Below are 13513 nucleotides of genomic sequence, written 5' to 3'. Positions count from 1 at the left end.
AGATCATAGAACTTAATTTGAAACGAACATTATTTCCTGTTATTTCCACAGTCGGATGGTCGCTATAAACTGAATCACGCACGCTTGTTCACATATGAACGTGGAAGGGAAGGGGGGTGATTGCTTTCCGATAGCATTTCTCACGAGGCTATAAAATGAGTGATGATAAATCGAAGGGTAAACAGCTGCAGCAGCAGCTGGAGAAACAAGAGCAAGAGATTCCAGAACAGCAGCAGCAGCAATCGAAGCCAAAGAAGAAAAGTACAATAATGGATAAGCTACGTTACTTTAAGAACAATATCACGGTGGAGCCCATAGTGGCCTGCTACATCATGCCCAGCGTGCTGGCTGGGCTCGCCACGCAGAATCTCAACCTGGAGAAAGCTTGTCGCGTGAATCTCAACTATGGGGAAGTGGTTTGCGATGCTCTGACTAGGAGGGACACGGCCAATTATACAGTGTAAGTTTACACCTTTTTAAATATACCAGTACATTTGGTCAACCTTATTTCAATTTGCAGAGAAGAAGCCGTGGTCCAGCAGATGGTAGCTCGGATGGCCGGTTGGAAAACCGTGCTGCAGAGTTCCCTGCCCTGTCTGCTGATCCTGTTCTGGGGCGCGTGGAGTGATCGCCACGGTCGTCGAAAACCGTGCATTCTGATTCCGATTATTGGTGAATTTACTACGGCCATTGGGCTCATCCTGTGCACCTACTTCGAGTGGCTTCCCATGGAGGCGGCAGCCGTTACGGAAGCCCTATTCCCTGCTCTTACCGGCGGTTGGTTCACGATGTTTATGGGTGTCTTCAGCTACATTGCGGACGTGACAACCACCAAGGAGCGGACGCTGCGCATCGGTATCGTTAACCTATGCTTCTCGCTGGGCGTCCCCATTGGAATGGCATTCAGTGGCGTTCTGCTCAAGTAAGTTTTCCTATTGATTGAAGAGAACAGGCAGCAGCATGTGTGCAGGTATGGCTGGCTATTCAGTATGCGTGTCTCGTGCCGGTGTTATTGCTTCCGGAGCTGTGAGCGATTCGGGCGCGTGCCACCGGTTTCCGAAATACGAAACGATGCGATTTGTTTGATAAAAACACACGAAAATGGAATGTTCGGAGAATGGGGAGAACGGTAATGTTTCAATTGTGCTCGGGGCTACGCAGTAGATCTGGCTGTAAATTAAGGTTCTCGTGAATGTTTATTGATGGTTCTCCAGTATTAGCAATTGGTGACAAAGTTATTTTCATGCAATAAAAAAGAAATAGCACAACTTGTAATTTGACCACGGCGCATTCTATTATTTTGTTTATAAGCTAAACATGTACACGAAAGAAGAAACGATTTGTACGGAATATTGACCTTTGCTGAATGAAATACGGGTGATTCTGCGCCAAGTGACCAAGAAAAAATACAAAAGTGTTATTGACCTCTTCCGATTTGGACCAAATTTGGAGGAGATATTTATTTTGGTATATCTTTTATGAACCCAAATATTTGTGCCGATCGAAGCGCCCCTTGGTCTAGATGAGCGTTTCCTATTTTCCGTAATTTTCAAGAAAGTACTACCTTCTTTTATCAATTCTTCGGAACAAATAAGGCTACAATTAACATTTTAAAATCTTTTAATGAGAAAATTCGACAAAAAATCTAAATAAGCATCTATTATGTTTGTTCAGTGTTGCCAAATATTTAATTTATGCGTTTAAAAATTAGAAACACAAATTTCTCTGAATGAATATATTTAGATTTCCAATTTGACAACACCATCGTTTTTATATAAGAAACACTTATCAGCAAAAAGTAATTTGCGTATTTCTTGAAATACAGCATTTTGAAGCAATGAAAGAATGAGAAACAATATTCTTTAAAAATCTGTACCACCCGCTCTTCTAAGGCTGTGAACCAGTTGCCGAGTTAAATTTACCTCGTGGTTAAAAGTGACATTTTCTATGTTCGAAAATCCCTGTGCTGTCGATCGACCGGTTTTCGAGAGGAACTTAGCCAAGGTTGTCTAAATTTAACTTCTTGTCTGCCAGAAGTAACCACGCTCGGATAGCAGGGTTAATCGATAACTTTCCATCTGTCAAATTTTAACCAAAAGTTAAAATAATCCACCAAATGGTTCAGAGCCTGAGTAAATGAACTCATTTTTCTCGCCTACTTTTTTAAAGGTTTTTTTTTTGTTGCAAGATACCATGAAATCAAGAATAACTTGTTCACAGTGTTGCCAAATTTTAAGATTAATTTTCCATCTAAAAACATTAATGGAATTGTTCTCTATGTTTCTGAAGTCCTCTTGACACCAGCGAAGTTATCTGAAATTCTAGGAACTTTTTAAAGGTAGGTTCCCCATATTTTCAAGATGTTAACTTACCTTCCCGCATAAACGCGAACCATAACTTGACCTTACCGAAAATGGTTAAAAATTGTTTATAATCCCTACTAAACTTTAACTGAAATGGTTATTGAACTTTACATGAACGAAGTTTGTGTGATAAAGTTTTACCCTTATGTATTGTGGTTCTTTGGAAGTGAACCTTACAAATAATGGGTTGTTAAGAACCAATACCATTCAACATTGTTGTTTTCGCCATACATTTTTGGAGAGAGGACTATATTCGAACCTTTTTACTTATGGTTTTAGAACATTAATGGTAATGGTTATGCTAGTGAGTTTGGTCCATGAATGGTTTTGTATTATCGGTCAACTTTACGTGGAATATATCGCGAATTGGTAATCAGTAATTTGCAAGCTACCAATTCGCGATATATTCCCCATAAAGTTGATCGATGTTACTAAACCATCTATAGACCTTACCGACTGCCATAACCATTACCATTAAAGTTCTCAAGTCATAAATAAAATAGTTCAACTATAATTCCTTGCCCAAAAATGTATTGGGAGAACAAGAATTGGGAATGGTAATGGTTCTTAACAACCCATTATTTGCAAGGTTCATTGCCTAAAAACCATAATACATAAGGTTAAAACTTTATCAAACAGACGTTCATGTAAAGTTCCATAACCATTTCAGTTTTCAATTTTTAAGAATTTTTTTTGGAAAGGTCAAGTAATGGTTCGCATTTACGCGGGCTATGTTCCCGTAGTTTGTCTATGAAGCTTCACTGAAATTCTCAGCATTTCCTTTCATTTCTCAACAGTTTTGCAAAGCTACTACTGTAATGTTAATGCCACTTCACTGAAGATCTCTATTATTTCATAGAGTTAATCACAAACTTGAAATACACGATTTATTTCCCCCCCTTAATTCTGGCACTTTGAAAATTTTCACTATTTTTAACTTGCACGTGGAATTCAATCTTCAAGACATTGAATATTTTGAGGTCTTTGTCTTACTAAAATTAATTAAGCGTTAAACTTCAACATTTACTGGATTAGTAAAGTTGTTTCTTTAAAACTGATTGTCACGTCATAGAAACGTTGGCGTCAATTGTTGTTGTTTCAAATTTAACGTCAAAAGCTCTATCCAGCTTTCCATGCTCGGTAATGGTGGCCTGTTGTATGAATAAATGTATCCTTCACTGAGCTTCTTGACACTAACTGTTGTTCCATTTTCTTCTGTTCCTGGGAGAGGGAAAGGGTGGGGTCAAAATCCGAACCTCCAGATTAGTAATCCTACCCAAGTAACATTGCAAGTTTTATCGAGCATTCTATAAGTCTAAATCGTGGTCTACAGAACCCTCATAAAACCACAACTGTTACTGGGGCTATGTATAGAGATTCGCGGAACTATTATGAGACGATTTGGCAACGTGATTTGTTTTGTTTACAAAAGCTGTCAACACTTGCCATGAAGCAACATGTTCTAGCTTTGTGTGTGACTTCATCGTTGTCTACGCTACGAGTTAGTTTGTTTACGTTGTTTGAATTCTCAGTGAACTGATGAACATTTTTTGAAAAAGTTTTGCCTTAACCGTGGTCATGGAATTGCAACGAAGTGTAACAATATGAGTTTTTTTTCAGGTTTCCGAAAAACGCTGAACTTCGCAAAAAAAATGGCTAGAGTTTTGCGGAATAGCGCCGGCTTTTCCCTAGTGGTTTCAATGCGTTTGTGCAGTGTATGTTACAATGGTAATTATTTGGAGATATCTAGCTAAAATTTAATGCTTATTCCAGTACCACGTCGAGCACACGCAGTTGTATTTTAATAAAGAATTTAGATATATTTCTGGAAAAAAAACCAGCGTACAGTTTTATCGTTTTATTGTGGCCTTCACATCAAAGTGGAAAAATAAGCGAATTTTCACTTTCTAAAAAGGGTGATAGAAATGCGAGTTTTCTTATAATCGGCTCTCGGTGCACTCATTCCTTATTATACAAGCAATAAGTGCTCCGAAGACACCAACACGATTTGACGGACTTAATGGATTATCATTCAGTCATAGTGCAATATCCATTGGAGAACCCCTCGACGAGCTGTCAACTGGATGAACAGGATGAATCTATTCATCCTCTTTAATCTGACCACCCAACGACGCTTCAATCAGCAAGCATCTCGTTCGTCCTCTTTCGTCGCAGTGCAGTTGAATAGATAGGTTGTGCCTGCTCTCCAAAAGGGTTGGGTGATTCCGGTGGGATACGGTCAAAACCTCACAATTGCGATCCTGTCAGGTTTTAGCTACTATCCAGTGTTAAAATAAATTTTCCATTAGAATCACCCAACGATTTGAGAGGGCTAAAAAGTGGAAATTGAAGTGTTATTTAAAAGAAAGGCTAATCGTAAAGTCCCACGTGTATATTCGTCAAATTTTCCTCTGGTCTATGAGAAAGTGTGAAGCGCGGACCGCGAACCGCGAGTGGAATGGAATGATACCAACAAAAAAAAAAGAAAAAAGTGTGCATTGTAAATGTTCTTGAGAAGACATTTTGTTTTGCTTTGACGCGTTAATAGTGATTGTTTTTTTTCTTCGTTACGTTGTCTTTCAAACGTGATAATAGTTTCCTGCAGTGTAGTATGATTGCCGTGTTGTCTTAGTTGTATAATCATTTTTGCAGCAATCATAACAGGTATCAAACACGTGGTGGGACGCCCGTGGAAAAAATGGTTCGAGACGGCTAAGTTATGTAATCATTGCCACGGTGTGGGACACCCGGTGGAATGATTATTCAGTGATTGGACGACTATGAAGAAAAATCTTCCGCAGAATGGGACGCCTGATGGAAGATAAGTATGCTACGAAGTGGGACGCTCGTTGGTGAACAGTGGTGTCAGATGCCCACTAGAAGACTATCTTTGCCATGGTGTGGGACGCCCGGTGGAAAGATTACTGCAAACCTTTAGTGACGAAGTGGGACGCACGTAAGAAAGGTCTGTGGATTTGTTTTTCCACAAGTTTGAACGCCCGTTGGAAAGCTACTTCCGGAAGTAGTAAAGGATTTTTTTTTATTATACGTTCTACCGGAACACCCACTCGAAGAAGGCAGATCTTGAGGATCGCCAGGTTATTGAGCGCGGCGGGACACCCGCTCAGAAAAGGCAAGTCGTGAGGATTGCCTGAGTGTGGCGGAACACTCACTCGAAGAAAGCGGATCTTGAGGATCGCCAGGTTATTGAGCATGACGGGACACCTGCTCAGAAAAGGCATGTCGTGAGGATTTCCTGAGTGTTGTGGGTCACCCACTCGAAAGGGCGGATCTTCAGGAATAGATTCACTCAGGAATAGATTGTCGATGATAGAGTGACGCGGGAGAATCTCGAAGATACGTATCTGAGTATGTTGAGTCACTCGATCATGAGTGCCTTAGTTTGAGGATTACTAGAAGGTAAAAAAGGTGATTCGTGATGATAGCTAGAAAATTATAATTTAATTGAATGCCCTTTCTGACAGTTGAACGTAGCTAGAAGTGAGACACCGATTCTGAAGAGAAGAATAAATCGATTAAAAGGATCAGAAAGTTGAGGGTTGGATCATTGTACATTTACTGAGATCCAGAATATTGGATCAGAATACCGAATAAATTCATACGAGACATGAAATTCACTGATCAGATCTCTTGAAGCTGGCTTAGCTTCAAGAGATCTGATCAGTGAATTTTTATGTCTCGTGTCTCATCCGGCTTGGATGCGGCGGGTTCGATTCCCATTCTGGTCGAGGGAATATTTCGGGTCGGAAATTGTCTCGACTTCCCTGGGCATAGAGTATCATTGTGCTTGCCATACAATATATAAATTCATGCATTGATATTGGCATCGCATACTCTCAATTAATAAATGTGGAAGTGCATTTAGAACACTAAGTTGAGAGCACGCAATAAGCTAATATGCGCTAAGCAATAAGCTTGAAATGCGAATAAGAAGAAGAATAAGAATCTCTTGAAGCTTTTGCTGACTTAGTGGCAACAGTATTTGTCAGTATTTGTGCAGCAAATGCTAAAGTCATCAATATTTTATTTTTGATGGAGTTATTCCTATAAAGGAGTTTTATTGCAAAAAAAAGACCCAGATTTTATCCACAGATTCTGTTTTAACTTTATATTTGTTAAGACGAAGGAATAGGACAATTTATTGCAATAAGTCGATTGGAGATTCTCTGAATGAATTTAGGGCCATCCGGTAGCAGTAACTATTATTATTATTATTTAGCTTTATTAAGGAGGCTTTCAGCCTTAGGCTGGTTCGCCTCCAATAGCAGTAACTACTCTAGTGTACAGATTTATTAATATATCGTTTATTGAAAGATATACTTCACTTCTGGGGATGTATAATATTTCAAAAACAGGTTTGGCACTTCTGCAATGCATGCGTGAATTTTGAGGAGAGTTTGAATTTAAGGCAATGAAGAATAGAAAGCAAGTTATAAAAACTGCCAAGAATGCAAAATTCTCAGTCAGGTCGGAGACGAGCCAGCCAACGGCTGAAAGTCTCCTTAATAAAGATAAAAAAAAAAAAAAATTCTCAGCTAGCATATGAAACTGTTGAAGTTCGCTATGAAACATCTGGTTTGACAGATTATCTGCACCTATTGCTTGAAAAGTGATATTTTCATTGCAACCGGGATTGTTCCGTGCTGTTTTGGCTGGACTTGGTATCCTGCAATTACGGAATAAAGGCCATGGCGTGGTATATCACCAACAACGTGCAGGTGGTGCCCAAGCACAAGAACCCTCCCAATACGCCAGAACTCCGCCCAATCGAAAAACATTGGACCATCGTCAAGCGGAACCTGAAGAAGACTAAAAAATCTGTTGGAAGCGAGAAGCAGTTTATGGCGTTCTGCGGCGAACAAAATGGACAAGGTGGCTGTACAGAATCTGATGGTAGGAGTTAAACTAAAGGCCCGGCAATTCGGATTCGGTCAACCGGAAGCTTAGCGGAATATGTTGTCTGTATTTTATACTTATGGAACTTAAAAAAGAAAAATATTTTTTTTTATAAAAATTTAATCAATTTACGCGTATTCTTGTATGACCAAATTTTGCTCGTAGCACCTTTTAGAGGATTTTAGTAGGGATTGGAGTCACAGGACAAGAGGCTGGATTTTCTCAAATAAAAATATCTAAATTTTGGATTCAATTTACTCAATTGTGAGTTACGTTTACTCAATGTTTTGTGCCATTTACTCATTTTGGAATAAGTCCCGTGTGAACAGAATAAAATCCTTCAGTTCAGTATAAGTATTGAGTTGTCATCCACCACTACCCATATATTTCGAAAAGATGAACTTATTTTAGCTTTCCGCCTAAAATATGAACTGACTCAAAATTGAGTTAAGATATTACTAAATTTAAAGTAGCGTTTACCAGTTTTTAAGTCACATTTGTCATGTTGAAGCAAATTTGGTACACGGGCGACGAGACCATCTCAGAGCAAGAGAATCACTGTTGCTCAATTGTATGAGAAATTTCTAAAAACGTAGGTCACTCAGCGCTGAGTAGCCTATGTTTTTATAGTCCCGGCCCATGTGTATTGAATTGAATGGGTGCGATATCCTACGCAGGTGTGGAACCTGCCTTCCTGCACATTCGATTACCATCAATGGATGGCAATCGATGTCCGTCGGTGATTGGCACTAGATTGCGGAACAGAGATCGACGTTGATTGATTGATTTCTTTATAAATAAAGGAAAAGAAACTGGTCAACTGCCTGGTGAAATAGCACAATTTGAGTAAACATATGCTGCTTGCCGTGGATAAAATGGAGATAAAAATTAAATGATATCAAGAGCAAATTTTCATTATGTCGAAAGTAACATTCGCACCGCAGTTTTGTTTTAATGACCGAAAAGTTATTCCTATTTCCAATTAAACACATATAATCTCATAGTGATAGCAATGTTTAATATATTAAGCAGGGTTTTAATCATACAAAGCAGATCGCTAGCTTTCATGCTAAAAAATACTGGTTTTTGAATCAAAGTTTATTTACCAGGATATTTGGGAGAATTATCAATCACGTCTCCTCACGTGCAGCCCATTCATCATTTTAGGACCACCGAAATCATCTTAGCAACAAACAGTTCGATTAATTAACTTTAATAATGAGAAAGTGAGACGACAAACGTATACTTTACACGGGTTTCTCTGCGCTGTTGGCAAATGGCATCTTCATAGGGTGACTTAAGTAACATCGAAAAATATTTTGATCGGAAGCTGATTACGTCAAAAAACAATTTAACTGGTAAATAAATTTGAAAATGGGATGTAATCCTATATTCGGACAGTATATAGTGTAATAGCATGAGCATCGATTGCCACTGATAGCTCAACTTTGTTTACCTTTGTTACTTTCGACGTAATGAAAATTTGCTCTTGATATCAATCTTATCTAAAGGGTGTCCCACATCAAATTGCATCACGGAAAAAACGCTGTAGAAAATTACCCAGTGAGTATTTTCTCTTGAAAATTTGGGTAGAAGTAGTTAAGAGTGTATTGTTAACATTGTATTTTTATCGCTGTCAGTTTTTCAAAAGTTGGAAAAAATGGCGTCACACGAAAAGCGGAAGGAGAAATGCGGTCAGAATGGATGTTTTATTAGTGATCAGGATCACAAGCGTGCCGTGAAAGCGTTTAAGTGGAATCCCAATGCTTCGGTCAGGGATGTGGCTTAAAAGTTGAATCTGTCCAAGTCTTTCGTTCAGAGAGCCAAGGACCGGGAGGGACGATCTTCTGACTGGATCTAGCTTCGTACCCATATTCAAATGTTGTCCTGGAGTGGTACGAAGCCAACGGGGTCACTTTCGTTCTAAGGCCTATCGAAAAATACTGAAAATTAAAATTATGAAGCATGCACTACGGAAGCATCCCAAGGAGGTCAAATCTGAGGAAGACATGAAGAAAAAGTGGGTTTCCGTACGGATGAAGCTGCGGCCAGGTGTTGTACAGAACCTAATGAGTGGAGTTAAGCGTAAGGTGCGAGCCTATGGTTATTGTATTAAAGTTGAATGAAATAAGTATGTCAAAAGCTTACTAATTGGTTATAATTTATTGTCTGAAAGTTTGAAAAGGATCGGCCAGCTAGGTAATTTTCTACAGCGGTTTTTCCGTCATGCAATTTGATATGGAACACACTTTAATTAACCTTTTCATGTTTGATTTTTGCTGTAAGTTCTGATTGATATTTCTAGCAATATTATTCTGTGGTGGGTGCTATGAAACTGTCCTTAGGATAAGTGATAACCAATCCCATGCAGCATATAGTACGTTCAGACTACAGAGTTATAACATGTTATAGCGCTATCTTGATGGTGGTTTCTGTGTTGCAATTATTTGACAACCGTTATAACATGTTATAGTTCTCCAGTCTGAACAAGGCAATAGATTCTATGGTGTGAAACAAAAAGTGCCATTGTTTCTGTTATAGAAAATATTATTTATATCAAATTTAAGTTTGGACTTCGTGCATCTTCACTTACATATACATACTTAATTATAAGTTTCTTATGGGAAATTCTGTTTTTACACCATTTTATCGCCTCTATTTTTGATCGTATAATCTCAAGTTGCATCCAAATTTAATTAAACTTATTTCAAAAAATTTATGAAAAATATGATGTTGTTAAAAATGCTGAACCCATCCTGCATCAGGGCAAAAAAAATGATATTCGGGTAAATTCAGAATTGAGTGTTCTAATCATTGGCGTAGCTAATGGGGGTGCCAGGCCTCCTCCAGAATTATCTAGGCCCCCTCCAGATAAATTGTCTAGCTACGCCAATGGTTTTAATATAGTTTTCTTTCCAAAAATTTATGGGGAAAACAAGAATTTTGCATGGTAATGGTTCTTAACAACCCATTATTTGTAAGGTTCACTTCCAAAAATCCATAATACATAAGGTTAAAACTTTATCACATAAACGTTCATGTAAAGTTCCATAACCGTTTCAGTTAAAGTTTAGCAGGGATTACAACAATTGTTAACCATTTTCGGTAAGGTCAAGTTATGGTTCGCGTTTATGCGGGAATCGCTTCTGCAGGCCCTCTTTCTGGTAAATCTATTTTGATTATACCTGTAGTGACGAAAGATTTACTCTTTCGGTCACACGTGTAAATTGCTTGCTAATTAAGGTATTTTTTGAGAAATTTAGATCCCTTCTTCGTCCTGAAATACTCAGCTGTAGCATTTTTTGCCACAGTAGAATAGAAAGCCAGCTCTGGAAGCTGCTTGAAATCCTCCAGGACATAAGTTTTATCGGCCATAACAATGCATTGGACAAAAACAGGTGACATTCCTTTTTTACGAGCCACCGTTCGAACAGAGTGATTCGGGGTTTCCTTCAATATCATCTTCACCTTTCGGTCAGTTAATTTTGGTAAATCCATTTTTTTGCAGCATCCCGTATTGACAAGTCAGGATTTACTCCGTACAAAATCCGCTCGCGCACGTGTTTTTTTACATGGAAAAATGTAAACACCAATCATAGTCTTTTTTATCAATGACACCCAGCTATACCTCAGCGAAATTTTTCACTCCTACGTGCAATATTTCAAAAGTAACAGTGATTTGAAGCAAATCGATGTTATAATAAGAGTCCCGCCAAGAGTGAAGCCAGAAGTACCAATCAAACTGTCAAGCGGGGTACCAAACAAGCAAAGTAAATAAACATTATTGTTCCCACAGCCAGTGAACTACAAGTATTGCATTCATTACTGACAATATTTTAGTAATTTTAGATGAAAAACATTTCCTCGCTTTATTTAGTACATTGTGGTATTTATAAGTTATACCAAGCACTTATTTGAACATTTTTCAGGTTCTATAATCGTTTTTGTCTCCCAGAAGCTCCGTTATCGACATGAAATTTTTCACCTCTCAATGAAAGTCATCCGATGCTAACGCAAACAAATATGGTTGCCGTTTACTATGACGAAACATAAATCACAAACAGTGCTGCTTGTTCGCAACATTTTCTCTTGGCGGGACTCTTATTATAACATCGACTCTGATTTGAAGGTGTCCGGTTCAATGTAAAGCCCTATAGTAGGGCTTTAGTTTAATGTGGACACAGACCTTACTTACAGCAGACTGTAACTTTTTCCAGAATGATAATTTTGCAATGCATCGGGAAAAGCAAACTCTGAGTGTGTGTATCAAGAAAAACTAGCTTTGCTCGGAACATTGTCCAAAAGAAATTAAATATAAACATTTAAAAAACCCCTCCGACGATCACATTACAGAATCCGTATATTCGGTGATTTATTACAAATCCTGTACATATCTGAACGTACATTAAATGGACTCCCTTCCATTTCCCACTTCCCGCAGGAAAATTGGCTTCTACGGCATCTTCTCCATCTCGGCCGTCCTGTACCTGATAGCGTTCTTCTACGGGGTTTTCTTCCTGCCGGAGGTGGACATCATCACTGAGAAGCAACGGCTGAAAGCCAAAGAGAAGAACATGCTGCTGGATTTCTTCGACAAGGAACACGTGATGGAAACCTTCCGGGTGGCATTCAAGAAGGGCGAACGCCAACGCCGCCTCCGGGTGATAATGCTGATGATAGTGGTTATGGTCGTCATCGGTCCGCTGCATGGTGAGTTTCATTTTGCGCGTGCATGGAAGTTTAAATTTATTACAATCCGCCCCGAGCCAAGTTATTAGCTTCAATCTAAGCTAATGAGCGTACTCGGGAATGACTCGTTTGCTAGAATTAGGCCAAGATTGGTGAACTTGATTTGCGTTGTTGTGCTTGTTTTCAGGTGAAATGTCAGTCATCTATTTGTTCACGCGATACCGCTTCAACTGGAGTGAGGTGGAATTCAGCTTCTTCTCCAGCTACGGCATGTTGACGGGCCTGATCGGGACAGTCTTCTCGGTCGGTGTATTCTCACATCTGCTGAAGATAGACGACGCTCTCATTGGTGTGATGTCCTGTATGTCGAAGATCTTGTCCAGCTTCGTGTACGCATTCGCAGTGACCCCGTGGCAACTGTATCTCGGTATGACAGTAGCTGCACAGGTGGAATTTTATGTGGAAGTACTATATTTGGTTGAACTATTGCAGCGCCCTTCGTGGAAATGCTCAACGGCACCTCTTTCATATCGATGCGTTCGATCGCTACCAAGCTGGTAGCGAGCAACGAGCTCGGTAAGGTGAATTCTCTGTTCGGTGTAGCCGAAGCGTTGATGCCACTGGTGTACGCCCCGATGTATACTACCGTGTATGCAGCGACGATCGACGTGCTGCCGGGCGCGTTCTTTCTGCTGGGTGGTGCTCTGACGTCACCAGCTGTTCTTATTTTCCTGTAAGCTCACTTGATCGAACTTCTTCTGCACGGCCAATGTGAACGACCCAAATTTTGTTATTAGTTTATTCATAAATCATAAAGTGCAAGAATTCAGGGATGAGTAAATTTGCCTCATGTTTTTCAGGTTTGTTCCGGAAAAAAATCCCGAATATGAGAAAAGTAAAGATTGTATTCACTCAGTCTATTGATCCTACTCCTAGACTGAGTAAAATTTTCGTCAATTTTCCGGCAGATTTTTGAGGCAAATTTACTCATCGCGATTATGAAATAAACTAAACTCAAATTTGGGTCGTTCTCATTGGCCGTGTAATATGATTCGGTAAATTCAATGAACTTCATTTCTTTTCAGCTGGATGTACAGTGTTCATAAGCGGGAAGCCATGGAGTTGGCCGAAGAAGCACGGCTGCAAGACAAGTACAAACAGCTGCCGGATGGTGGTGATAGCATTATGAACGGAGCGCCTGTCAGTGTCCCGCGAGTGCCCGAGCTGGAATCACCGGTTCTGCGGGGAAGATTTGGTTCGGTTAGAAAATCGTCTCTGCCCGGTGGAGCGTTCGGTTTGGTTAATCCCGCGTACGTCCATGGGGAGGGAGAGGTCATTCGCGAATCGATCGAAATCATGAAGGATCTTCCGGTGTTGCATGTCGAGCATTGTCGGCTGTGATTATCGGGATGGATGACTTTTTTATGTTCAGCTGGAAGTTGACAAGATTGATGGTATTTTTAGAATAATTAAGTATTTCCAGGCAGGCATGTGTATGTATTTCAAATAAACCGTTAATATATGAATGTATAATATATAATGGT

The 13513-nt window shown here is 39.5% G+C and overlaps 1 protein-coding gene across 2 annotated transcripts in view; it reads left to right on the top strand.

Moving 5' to 3' along the window:
- Window positions 1-13513, top strand: part of LOC135705390 (probable peptidoglycan muropeptide transporter SLC46) — a 48479-nt gene extending 34966 nt beyond the window's left edge. For both annotated transcript variants that reach the window (XM_065227110.1, XM_065227109.1), the window contains exons 2-7: window positions 52-460; window positions 521-922; window positions 11722-11990; window positions 12157-12396; window positions 12462-12702; window positions 13055-13513. In XM_065227110.1, coding sequence (XP_065083182.1) covers window positions 156-460; window positions 521-922; window positions 11722-11990; window positions 12157-12396; window positions 12462-12702; window positions 13055-13370 — 1773 coding nt within the window. In that variant the 5' untranslated portion in view covers window positions 52-155 and the 3' untranslated portion in view covers window positions 13371-13513. The remainder of the gene's footprint in view (window positions 1-51; window positions 461-520; window positions 923-11721; window positions 11991-12156; window positions 12397-12461; window positions 12703-13054) is intronic.

The sequence above is a fragment of the Ochlerotatus camptorhynchus genome, unplaced genomic scaffold (assembly GCF_037179485.1).
Source record: "Ochlerotatus camptorhynchus isolate MF236.1 unplaced genomic scaffold, CSIRO-AGI_Acam_v1.1 ptg000266l, whole genome shotgun sequence".
In the NCBI taxonomy this organism is placed as follows: Eukaryota; Metazoa; Arthropoda; class Insecta; order Diptera; family Culicidae; genus Ochlerotatus; species Ochlerotatus camptorhynchus.
Note: the sequence above shows the minus strand (reverse complement) of the source record. Positions and strands in the feature narration are given on the sequence as shown.